The sequence below is a fragment of the Pelobates fuscus genome, chromosome 9 (assembly GCF_036172605.1).
Source record: "Pelobates fuscus isolate aPelFus1 chromosome 9, aPelFus1.pri, whole genome shotgun sequence".
Taxonomy (NCBI): Eukaryota; Metazoa; Chordata; class Amphibia; order Anura; family Pelobatidae; genus Pelobates; species Pelobates fuscus.
Genome location: NC_086325.1, coordinates 32153265 through 32165840, shown reverse-complemented (window position 1 = coordinate 32165840; position 12576 = coordinate 32153265). Strand labels below are relative to the sequence as shown.

Genomic DNA, 12576 nt, shown 5'->3' with positions numbered 1-12576 from the left:
AAGGCTCACAGCTTTCTGATTTTAATTTGTGTATAAAATGGAATTCAAACATTTGACCAATGTATGGATACAACTCTATGTATAGATACAATGTTATTATTATTATTATGCCACCATGTCATGTTTTGTATGACACATGCATTTTATATGAGGCTAGGAAAAACTTGTATGCAGACTAGAATGAAGGGGGGGGGGGGGGGGGACCCCTTCCTAAATTGTAACTTCTATCCCCCAGCTTGATGGCAGCTAACCAGCATATCATATAGCTGGGGAGAATAAAAGGGTATATTTTTAATGCATTCCTATCTATTATTATTATTATTATTTTATTTATATATCATGTGTTTATTAGTTCCACGAGAAGCAGCCCTCTGTCTCTCCAGTGCTCCCTTTGGGGGAGATGGTAATAAGTGGTGCTAACATCATGTGTTATTATAAATACACAGCAGACACAGTAAATACAATCTGGGAGAGAGGAGAAGCCTAGCTGGGCAGGTCTGAGGGCACACCCTGAGTCTAATGATACAGGGAACAGCAACATGAGACACATCTAAGCCTCAGGTAAACACACCTGCCTGGTAGGCTGACAGAAAGCATCCTACACTAGCCAATCACAGCCCTGCGGCTCTGTCTGATGTGTCTGGCAGCCAATGGCAGAGCAGGATGGCTGCTACTGTCCCGCCCCCACCTCCCAGCAGAATGTCCACTGAAAGTTCCATACAACAAACAGAGCCAGTGTGTACAGCCAGGAGGAGGAAGAGGAACTGCAGTCATTCTGCCCAGGTACTCACTGCTGTCTCTTTAAGGGAAGGAGCTTCTGGGATTGGGATTTCATAGCAGCAAATACTCTTTTTAACCCCTTGAGTGCCATAAAGCTATTCCCTCCCCCCCCAATCCCTTCTGATCACTTTCCTTCCTTGTGAGCAAGGGGTTAAACTCCCATTGCTACATTGTTTCCTAGAGGGGATCAAGGGTCTGACTTGCCTTGGCTTGCTGACCTCCTGATTTAACCTTTTCAGTCCCGGGGTGTGTGCAGTGATTCTGGCAACGAAAATATTCATTCAGGAAAGTTTGTTTTTTTTTGTTTGATTTTTTCCTGATTTTTTTTTTTAAATTTTAATTTAATTTTTTATTATATTTTTTTAATTTCCATCCTCCCTATCCTAGCCTAAAGTCTGCCCTTGTTAAACTGATATATATTTATCTATGCAAAGTTGTACAATAGGAAGTGAATAAGACGTTGTATTTGTTTAATCTTAATTTTTATTTTGCCAATTTGGCATCCAAATCATTATGTTTGCTTAGGGCTGCCTCTGCAATGTCTGATGTATGTGCATCACTGTGCTAATCCTGCATCTGCAGTCAATTCAACACAACTCAGTTCTTAAATGTCTGTCTATCATCGTCTTTATCTCTTTAAATTTATCTCAGAATGTAGGGTTACACCATTACAGCAAAAATTTTAAAAAAGGTTTTGAATTTACTATTGTAATTCAGATAGTATATCATCAATGCTTTACACGGCTATCCCAGGATGCAAAGAGAAAGGGCTGTAGCACTGTGTGGGTTAGCCAGGTATCCATTGGCAGCAGAGCTGACATTCCAATTCTTTATCTTTTTGTTCCATTGTCCCTTAGAAAGAGAGCAGGTAGGCGGCGGTCAGTATTGTGAGATAGGGACCCTAACTCTGTCCAGTTGACAGTAACACGCCTGGCTGGGACGTCATTGTATTGACCGCACGTAGAGTTGCGTGTGAATTTTATTTGGAAGGCGTTATATTTACAGTCTTGCTGTGAAATAGTTACCTCAACCAGTTTATTTTGCCCAAGGATAGTGGAGATAAGTTTTGAGCTGACACATCAAAACTATATTCTTCCACCTAGCAAAGTGCTGTTCTAACTCTGTTAGTGCTCATTATCTCTATTTTTCCCTAAACATTATACGGTAGTGAATTTAAATAAAGCGAGTTGTGGAATTCATGTGCTATAGTAAACCGTAGTTTTCAAAGCAGCATGTTTTCCTTACTCTAACAAATCACTTTTAGTCGCTACACTTTTTTTTTTTTTGTGTGTGAGTTAAACCTCTTTAACTGCGTTTCAGAGGCGATCATCAATCCTCTGTCGCGTAAACAAACAGAACATGGACTGATATGAGTCTGGGAGCGTTATCAAACCTCAGGGTTAAAATGTACACAAACTGCACAAGAAGACATTTATAATAATACATTTTAGTGATGCTATCTGTGTTGTCATGGTGATGACATCCCATTTTATCTCGAGGTTCGGAGTGTCATGAAATGTAACTTTTTTCACTTTATTTTACAGGTTTTCAAAGCTTAAATAAGCAAAGGGTTGTCCCTTCCCACCCGTGCCTGGAGCAAGATGTCCACTTCTAGTTACCGGGAAAATGGCAGCATCTCGGATAGGGACAATGTCTTCATGGAACGCGTGAGGACGTACAGTCCAGTCACCAAGATGGTTCAAGTTCTGGATGGTAATTCTGTTCTCCCAATGTCTCCGAGTGCTCGTTCACCTGGTCCTAGCTTTCAGACGATGGCATGGGGCCAAGAGCCAGTTCATCATATTCAGGTAAGAAACTAAATCCCAGTTCTCAAACGTAAAAGATTTTTTTTTTTTAATGTAATTTGACACTTGTCTCCTTATAATCACGTTCCATGGAACGTAAAACATATTGAATGGTTCTATCCGCATGGAACGCAGTTTAATAGACTAGTATCAGGATCAAAGGTTTCATTATACACAGGAATGTGGATAAGAAACTTTTCTTAGTTTTCTGTTATTTCTTTTTTTGTTTATTTTGCTGTAACTCTTAACTTAATTCAACAATTCTCAAACTTGGTGGCAGATGAAATCCAAGAAGTAACCGTAGCCCATAAATATATTGTATATTTGGGCAGATCCATCGCTGGTGGTAGAAGGTGTCCACAAATCCTTGAAGTTGTAGGTCTATCATTGTATATGGAAAGCATGTGTGGTATAATGTGAGGCTATGTCTGTTTATTATACTAAGGTTGTACTGTTGTGTTGGGTAAGAAGTTTATGAATCAATGCATTGTTTTTTTTTTTTCTTTTGTCTAGATAAAATCCATGTTGAGACAAGTTTTGTAATAATAGCACCAGAAACTCCGTAAATAAATCACACATGTTATTTAATTTGAGACCTAGTCCTAGAACCATGTGTGAACATTTTATTTGTTTGTTGTGATTCATCTTAATTGATTCAACCATTGAAGAATCTCTTTAAATCTCACAACCATGGAATACCCATTCACAGTAATAAGTCGAGTGATGCAGTGTCTTGCAATACCTGCTTGTTGGACAAATGAATGGAACAAAGATCTTTAGGGAGATCACACCCCTGTACCATTCCCCTTTATTATGTCTTCAGCATAGAAATAAAGGGACCAACTTAGACAGAACTTATCCCAGCATGCCTCAAAAAAACATTAGATTTTGAGAATTTTGACTCTCCGTTCAGTCTCATTTTGTTACATCAATTGAGTTTACCTTTTGATTTATTCTGACCAGCAAATACAGCTACTCCCATCACCACTATCCACATTTTACCACATTTGTTTAGCTGTGTGTTGTTTATATTTATGATTTTTTTATGATTATTTATGATTTTCCGTCATGATGCTCTTTTAATTTGAAGTTGCGTATTTAATGGGTTAAGAATCAATAAAGATAAAGATAATTATACTGTTACTTAGGTTAATATCTAATTGGCATGGCCCTTTATGGTGTTCGCCAGTTATCTAGGGGTACCCTTTTGGTATTTCTTTAGTTTTATTGTTTTCAGCGTCCCCCTATTGTGGACACTGCCTAATGGTCGTTTATATCTCTGAATTTTTGTTCTATGAACCTACCTGTTTCTTTAAATAATGGAATGATCCCAGATCCTTGTAAACATTCTTAAATGGACACTATAGTCACCAGACCCCCTACCGCTTAATGTAGTGGTTCTTTTTAATGTTTGCATTGCTGCCTATTAACACCTCTAGGTACAGTCACTGAGACGGCCACTAGAGGTGCTGCACAGTGTGCAGCACCTACATTCAGCGTTTGCACACTCTGCATATTAGTTCTTTTGGACATGATACATTGTTGTCTTTCTACTTAACATGAGCAGGTAAATATTGACATTCTATTTATAACTACCATATCAACGCGTTGTTTGCAGAGTTCTTCAGCTTACTTTGCAAAATGCGTTGCAACCGGGAGCCGAGATTTTAGATTTCAGTGTTAAATGGCATTGGAAAGCAACATTAGATAATCCAGTAGTGTCTAACATGAATATGTCTTTTATTTATACACCTTCTTGGAATAAATCTCTCCTCTGGGGAAATACTTTGTTTCCTTTAGTTTCAGCTTGTCTGTAGTTTGTTTTGTGTTAATAAGTTAAAAACTGCCACACCTTCTGGTCTCTCGTGGACACTAATAATGAGATGTTCTGTTTGTGTTACTTTGTTTACTTGGGGGTTTGCAAAGTTGCACAGCTTAAAAGAGACTTCAAGTTCAGCCTCTCACACATCTGGTTTTGTTGTTGATCCAAAAAAAAAAAAAAAATCAGTCTGAAGCGCTTCCAATTTTATTAAAGACACGGAGGCTCATATTATGCATAACTCTTTCTTTATTTCCTCAGCAGCAAAGATAGAGGAATATAAATATTGTCAAAATGAAAGAAAAACTAAACAGGCATAACAGTCAGCCAATCACATAACAGAGGAAGTAGCTATATAAGTCCTGTGTCTCCCACAATCCCCCTCTTTCTTTGCTGCTTCCTCAGACAGCTAAGTATCCATGTTTAGCTCTCTTACTTGTTATACTTTGATTGTGGTATTTCTTGTTATTATTGCCATTTACTGATTTTACTTTGGTATTGTGGTTATTGATGCATCCCTTGTTTAAATGTATATGCATCGTTTTTATTTGTTGTGCTCTTAGTGTGCCTTGGGGATCCCTGGGGGTTTTTCCCCTTTACCGGGAGATTTTTTCTCTCCCTGCCTTTCCCTTGCTCCCTCGCGGGTGCAAACTGTGATTTTTGCCGCGGCCGGTCCTTGCTTCACGACCGCGGCTACGTGCACTTTTCCCCTACCCGCTCACGGTCTTACCGCGCGGGCAGAGTGCACGCGCCCCTTCCCCCGACGGGTGCACGGCCGCGAGCACTCCCTCGCGTGCGGCGGCCATTTTGGACGGACCTCCATGCGGTCTGCCTCCTAGTTGCCGTGCAGTCGGTCGCCTCGATCCCTCCCGGGCACACTAACGGTCTGACTATTTTCTTATTGCCTTTTCTCTGTGGGTTACTCAACCCTTTTTAGTTCTCCCCTGCCCCATTTCGTTAGTCTAAAGTTGGCTCTTGCAAACTATAGCCAACATGCAGGATAGGGATGATGGGCCTGCAGATCCCTCAGGGGACTTTACCATGGAGACTACTGAGAGCGCTATGGCCTCTCAGGAATTTCAAACATTGCTTGAAGCCACTATGGCTTCCTCCCTGCAGAAGGCTATTGCCTCAGCCATGGGGGCTGTCTCCTCCTCATTTACCCACTCCCTGCACTCGATGGTTTTACCTACCGTTACCGCCCCAGCTTCCCAGGGTGGGGGGTCCCCTTCCCCTGCCCAGACAGTGCCTGGGGCACGTAAGGCTAAGGCCAAATCCAAAAATGTCGGCTCCCACTCCTCGATGCAGGTGCTACCTGCCTTGAATGACTCGCTGGAAGCGGTCACTGATAGCGCGCACCCCACGCGCAAAAGAGCCCCTGGCCGGGCTAAAAAGGCTAGACTATGGAAAAGGGCTAGAGCCCTGGATGATGGGTCGGATACCGACCGGAGTGTGGAGGATGAGTCCGACCATATGGGATATGACTCCTTCGATGAAGGTGAATCTGGCGAGGATTTGCCCCTTACGGGCGTGACCCCCTCGGGCTCCTCCGCCATGGCCAGTGGCCACTTATTAGACGCCTCTGGGGACACCAAGGCGATTCTTGACCCGCAGGGTAACCCCCTGTTCGACCCTGATGACCTGCGACACCCCAGGTCCGCTGAATGGGTTCCCCCAGACCATATTGCCCAGTACGTGGCTAAGCGTATTCGCACCCCGCTCTCTAAAGAAGGCCGCAATAAACTGCGCGCCGAATGCCCGAGGCCTTCCCTCACCGGCGCCGCCGGCAGAACCCCGGATATTGATCCCCAAATTGCCCAATTTCTCAATAAGTCGGGCTGGAAGCCCAAGAAGGGCCTCGACCACTCCCTGAAAGGGTGCCAGGACAAGATCCTGGATACTCTGGGGCCCCTATCTAAATTATACGAGCTTCTCGAAGCTGCCAAATCTGGAGACTCAGTTTTGGATATGGATGTGGCCATTGGATGGGTCCAGCGGGCTATTTGCCTGCTGGGCAATGCTAATACAGCTATGTCCTCCGAGAGGCGTAAGGCGATCCTCCTAAAGATCGACCCTAAACTGGCCACTATGACGGTGACAGAACCTGACCCGACTGAGGAGGGCTTACTGTTCGGCTCCTCCTTTGTCAAAGACATGGGCTCCTATGTGAAGACCTTTACCGCAATTGATAAGGCGCAAGCGAACATGAAGCGCATGTTCGCGCCCAAGGTTTTTGGAGGGGCCGGGCGTAGCAGGAGCCGTCCGCCTGGCCGCGGTTACAGAGGCTCATTCCGAGCACCCAGGGGTTCCTTTTTTCCGTCACGAGGCTTCCAAGACCCGAGAGCACCCACCTTCTTCCCAGCCAGAGGCAGGGCTTGGGGCTCCAGATACCCCCGCAGTGGCGCTCCAACCAGACGTCCTTACGGTGAGTACCCCTTCTTCCCCTCCCGCTCAGGTTCAGGTAGCGGGGAGGTTAGCCTTGTTTTACCACAGGTGGGTGGCACTGACATCAGATGCTTGGGTACTACAGTGTGTAAGGGGATATCGCCTAGAGTTCGTTTCTATGCCTGTCCAGTTTTGTCCCCCCAGAGAATTGTCTCTTCCACCAGATCAGGACAAGATGATTTCCGCGGAGGTCGTGGAAATGTTGTCCAAGGGCGCAATAGAGGAACTGCCGTTCGCCGCAAAAGGCTTTACGAGCAACTTGTTCCTAGTACCAAAGAAAGGGGGCGGAGTTCGCCCCGTGATAAATCTTCGCCCTCTCAATGCTTTCCTGCGTTACCAACATTTCCAGATGGAAGGCATACACTGCCTCAGAGATCTTTTACGCCAGTCGGACTGGCTGGCCAAACTGGACCTGAAGGACGCTTACTTCACGGTTCCCATTGCTGCGGACTGCAGGGACTACCTGCATTTCACTTGGCATGGCCGACGATGGCGCTTCACCTGCCTGCCTTTTGGTCTCTCTTCGGCTCCTTGGTGCTTCACCAAGCTCTTGAAGCCGGTAGTGGCATTCCTCCGAACCCGAGGGGTCCGTCTCATTATTTACCTGGACGACATTCTGATCTTGTCCCAGTCAAGGGCGGACCTCCTACTACACTTAGAATGGACGACCGACCTTTTACAAGGTTTGGGATTCCTGATCAATTGGGACAAATCGGTCCTGACCCCCGCCCAGAATTCCTGGGCTTCAAAGTGGACTCCGTCCAACAGTTTTTATTTCTACCGGATTCCAAGATGAAGGCCATTCGGAAGGAAATCCGGAGGGCTCTTCGTGTCTCGGACTTGTCAGTAAGACAATTGGCGAGAATTATTGGCCTCCTCGCAGCCTCTATTCAGGCGATCTTCCCGGGCCCACTACATTACAGAGCCCTCCAACGGCTCAAAGGTTCACACCTTCGGCTGGGTCACTCCTACGAATCCCGGATACGCTTGGACGCGGAATCCAGAGACGAGTTGGAATGGTGGTTGGCACACATGGAGGCGTGGAACGGGAGAGCCATTTTCGGCTCCGTCCCGGACGTAGTGATAGAGTCCGATGCCAGCTTGCACGGCTGGGGCGCTCGTTGTGGAGACGTTTCCACAGGAGGCAGATGGTCCGACGTGGAGAAGTCGTTACACATCAACTGCTTGGAACTCCTGGCAGGGGCATTCGCGATCCGCAGCCTTACCCCAGGGCGGGCGAATTGCTGTGTTCTGCTCAAGATGGACAACGTGTCGGCGGTCCGTTACATAAATCACCTGGGCGGCACGAAGTCCAAAATGTTAGCGATTCTAGCGAAAGATTTCTGGCAGTTCTGCCTCTACAACAACGTCTCAGTGACGGCGGAACACATTCCGGGTCTGGACAATTCGGGAGCGGATTGGAATTCCAGACACTTAAGAGACTCTGGCGACTGGCATTTACACGCTTCAGTGTTCCAGGGCCTGGACATGTTGTGGGGAAAATTCCAGATGGATCTGTTCGCATCTCGGCTGAACACTCAACTGCCGAAGTTCTACAGTTGGAGACCGGACCCGGCGGCGGTGGCGACAGATGCCTTTCTCCAAGACTGGCCGCAGGGTCACCTGTATGCCTTTCCCCCGTTCAACATGATCGCACGCACGATCTCGAAACTGGTTCGCCACGATTGTCGTGTGGCGTTGGTCACCCCTCTCTGGAGATCTCGACCATGGTTCCCTCGCTTGATGGAGTTGTCAATAGATTTCCCTCGGCTGATACCAGTCTTCCAGGACCTCCTTCTGGATCCGGATGGGAACTCACACGACCTGGTGTTGCAACACCAGTTGCCCCTGATAGCATGGTTCCTTTCAGGGGACCCTGGGTTGTCTCAGACGTTCCGCAGACAACTCTCCTGCTCCTCGATAACGCCTGGGCCCCAGGCACACGAACAGCTTATCGAACTTCATGGAGATCGTGGTCTGGTTGGTGCATGGAACGGGCAGTGGATCCCGTATCTGCCCCTCTACATTTGATACTGGAGTTCCTCACGTTCCTGTTTGACTCGGGCAAGGCGTACCGCACGATTAACCTATCCCGCTCGGCTATTTCAGCCGGACACAGGGGTTTGGATGGTTCCCCTGTCGGCAGACATCCTTTTGTATGTCGCCTTCTCAAGGGTATTCGCCTTGCCCGTCCTCCTCGGCCTCGTTTCTCTGCATTTTGGGATGTCAACGTGATGTTGCAGTTCCTCTCATCTTGGTACCCTAACCAAGAATTGTCTTTAAAACGTTTGTCATCCAAGCTGGTGATGTTACTCTGTTTGATCTCTTGCAAGAGGATCTCTGACGTCAGGGCCCTGGATTGGGACGCCGTTGCATTCACCCCAGAAGGCGTTACTTTTGACATATCCAGGAGGACGAAATCCGCATCCAAGTCGTTTACTTACCCGAGGTTTTCTGGTTGTCCGGCACTCTGCCCAGTGGATTGCGTCAAAGTTTATCTAGATGCTACACGTTCCCTTCGCTCCGCGGATCTGCATGATTTGTTCTTATCTTTTAAGTCACCTCACCGGCCAGTTTCGACACCTACTCTGGCACGTTGGGTGCGTTGGCTACTGTCTTCTGCAGGTATAGACACCTCTGTTTTTACGCCTCATTCTGTACGGGGCGCGATGGCTTCGAAAGCATCCTCAGTCGGATGTCGTCTAGAAGACATTATGCGAGCGGCGGACTGGTCCAGAGAATCGACCTTTCGAGATTTCTATTTCAGACCTATTGAACACATCGCATCTCGAGTAGTGGCACAGCTTTGAACTTGCATAATATGAGCCTCCGTGTCTTTAATAAAATTCCCAGATTTTACTAGTAACATGACGTAAAGTCATGATTTTATTAAAGACACGGAGGCGAGTATTATTCCCGCCCACCCTCCCGGTGTGGATTCTGGGAAATGAGATGCTTCGGTGCTATTCAGGTATGCCTTTCAATTAGGTCTGTATTTATTTCATGTATTTATATCATATATTTGCATCATGTTTTTGTATGATCTTGACCATTTTATGATGGATCCTAATTTTATATATTTTCTATTCCAGAATACAGTTTTTTGTATGGCTCCTCACGGTTATGTTTGGTAAGTCTACAGTTTTGAGTTTGGAAATTACCATATTTTTCCATCTTTTTTAGCTTGAAGTTTTCGTATTGTTTCCCGTTTCCTGTTTGGATCAAGTGGGACATCGTTATCTTACCTGGTCTTCGGTTTTCGCAAGAAAGAGGGGGATTGTGGGAGACACAGGACTTATATAGCTACTTCCTCTGTTATGTGATTGGCTGACTGTTATGCCTGTTTAGTTTTTCTTTCATTTTGACAATATTTATATTCCTCTATCTTTGCTGCTGAGGAAATAAAGAAAGAGTTATGCATAATACTCGCCTCCGTGTCTTTAATAAAATCATGACTTTACGTCATGTTACTAGTAAAATCTGGGAATTTTGCAACAAACCATAAAAAAATTCCTTCTTGACCCCAAAATGGTGGTCAGATATCTCCTTCGATCAGGAAGCTATTACCCCACTAATTAGAAATTATATCCCTGCATGTTATGTTTTTTGCAAGTATTTATCTAACTGCTGTTTGAACATCTGTATAGACTCTGATAAAACCACCTCTTCAGGCAGAGAATTCCACATCCTTATTGTTCTTACTGTAAAAAAAAACAACTTTTTTTTGCCTTAAACTAAATCTTCTTTCTTCCAGTCTAAATGCATGACCTCATGTCCTATGTACAGTCCTGTTTATATACTAAAGTTGGACTTACAGGAAATAGACAGTGGGATTGCAAAGTTTAGGTCAAAATTGGCAAGTTGGATAAAAGGCTTGGCTGGAGAATTTACTTAGTTATTCCCAGTTTAGAGAACGAATTGGAAACCGGATTGTAATTCTACACCGCTGGGCTGTTTTGGCCTAAATTGAGCAATTTTGTGTTCAGTGCACTACAATTCGTGTCCCATGTTCAAGGTATGAGAGTATATGAAATTATTTATTACGTTAAAAATTACTTACAGGGTTATTCAGAACAGTAAGAGTTGCCAGGAATTCAAAGTGAATTTCAAAACGTAACTAACAATAGCCAAATTAGAAAGATTCTCCAAGTCAATTGGGCTTTCAGTTCAGCTACTTTGAAATTTGAAATTAATTTTGAATTCACTTTTAAAAAATCCCTGATTTGGCTATACAGATAGTGGCTGAGGCTCATGGGAGGCATAGTTTGAAATCAGTTGGAAAGCTATTTGTTGGCAAACGTTAGAACTTAAATAGTTTTTTTTTTTTTTTTAATTCAGCTAAAAGGCTTTGAATTTCTATTTTGTTTGCTAGTTATTCAGTTAATATTTCTGCTTTAACGGAAGCTTTTACTGTTAGAAATACAAGGATGTATTCCTAACACTAAAGGGTCCACCTGCCCACCCCGCCCCCACCCACATTGCAGCCTTCTCTGTTGCCAAGTAAAGGGTGAAATAACCCTTTTTTATTTACCTGATTCCAGCGCCAAAGTCCCAAAGCACCAGGTCGGGCTCTTCCTCCACCAAGTTCAGCCAATGGGGAGAACCTAATGCACAGGCAAGGCTAGCACCACCAACACATTATTCCTTCACCATACAAAGGCATCGACTCAGTGCTTTCCTATGGGGTCTTAGACACTGGACAGTCTCATGCGCAGCGTCAATTCATGGAATTAAACTCTGTGACTGGCCAGGAAGCCACTTTAGTGAGTGTCTGGTAGACAGCCACAAGAGGCAGTCTTAACCCTTGCTCTAAAACTACAATGTTTGCAGCTTCAAGAAGGGGACAGGGACAATGCGCCCACACCAATTCAATGAGGTGAAATGGTCTGGATGCCTATAGTGTCCCTTTTAATAAACAGGATGTAAAAGTTGCACAGTCGGGTTTAAGCTAGACAGTGTGTGTGTATGTATGTGTGTGTGTGTGTGTGTATACACATACATACAGATTAATAGTCTTGTGGAGTCTTGGATATTCAATCTTGACAGACCCAATGCTCTGTCACTTGAAAATAAATGTTACATTAATTGTGGATAAAAACCAGTCTATAGATTGTGCTAATATGTTCCCTAATTAGCTGAGCATTTAAAATATATTCATAATGGAATTCTACGTACATCTTCCTGTTTCTTTCATTTTGTATTCACCCTGTTTACGTGATTGGCTGATGGGTTTGCATCCTGTAGAACCTTTGCAGTACGTCTTATAAGTTTTCTATCGCTCGGGATGAAGGCGGGGGGTTACATTTGCCTCCAATGTTCCAAACATTAAATGTTGGCTGGAATGTAAGGAAGGGTCATGTGTTATTATACGCATAGTCTATTATCATTAGACACTGTCACATACCCAGCTACATTGCAATAAAACTCTCCCTAGACATTATAGTCAGTGAAGTGCTGTCATTTCTGATGAAAAGTGATGATGGTCATTAACAAGGCTATTCACTGAATGAAGTCTAAATGATTGGAAATGAAAGTTGTGTCAAATTGAATTTATGATTTTTGACTGAAACTGATGTAAGAATTCTCCTGGTCAGCTATGGTTTGAGTTCAGCCATATTAAAATTGGAAGATTTAAAAATGTAAAGAAACACTATAATGTCAGGAATACATATATGTATTTTCAACATTACATACAAACAATAGTTTAGGTCGCCTCATCTCTATGAA

The 12576-nt window shown here is 44.3% G+C and overlaps 1 protein-coding gene across 1 annotated transcript in view; it reads left to right on the top strand.

Annotated features, from left to right (window-relative positions):
* Window positions 1-701: 701 nt before the first annotated feature.
* Window positions 702-12576, top strand: part of POF1B (POF1B actin binding protein) — a 76119-nt gene continuing 64244 nt past the window's right edge. Inside the window, exons 1-2 of the mRNA XM_063433420.1 lie at window positions 702-783; window positions 2325-2588. Of these exons, the coding sequence (XP_063289490.1) occupies window positions 2382-2588 (207 nt within the window). The 5' untranslated portion in view covers window positions 702-783; window positions 2325-2381. The remainder of the gene's footprint in view (window positions 784-2324; window positions 2589-12576) is intronic.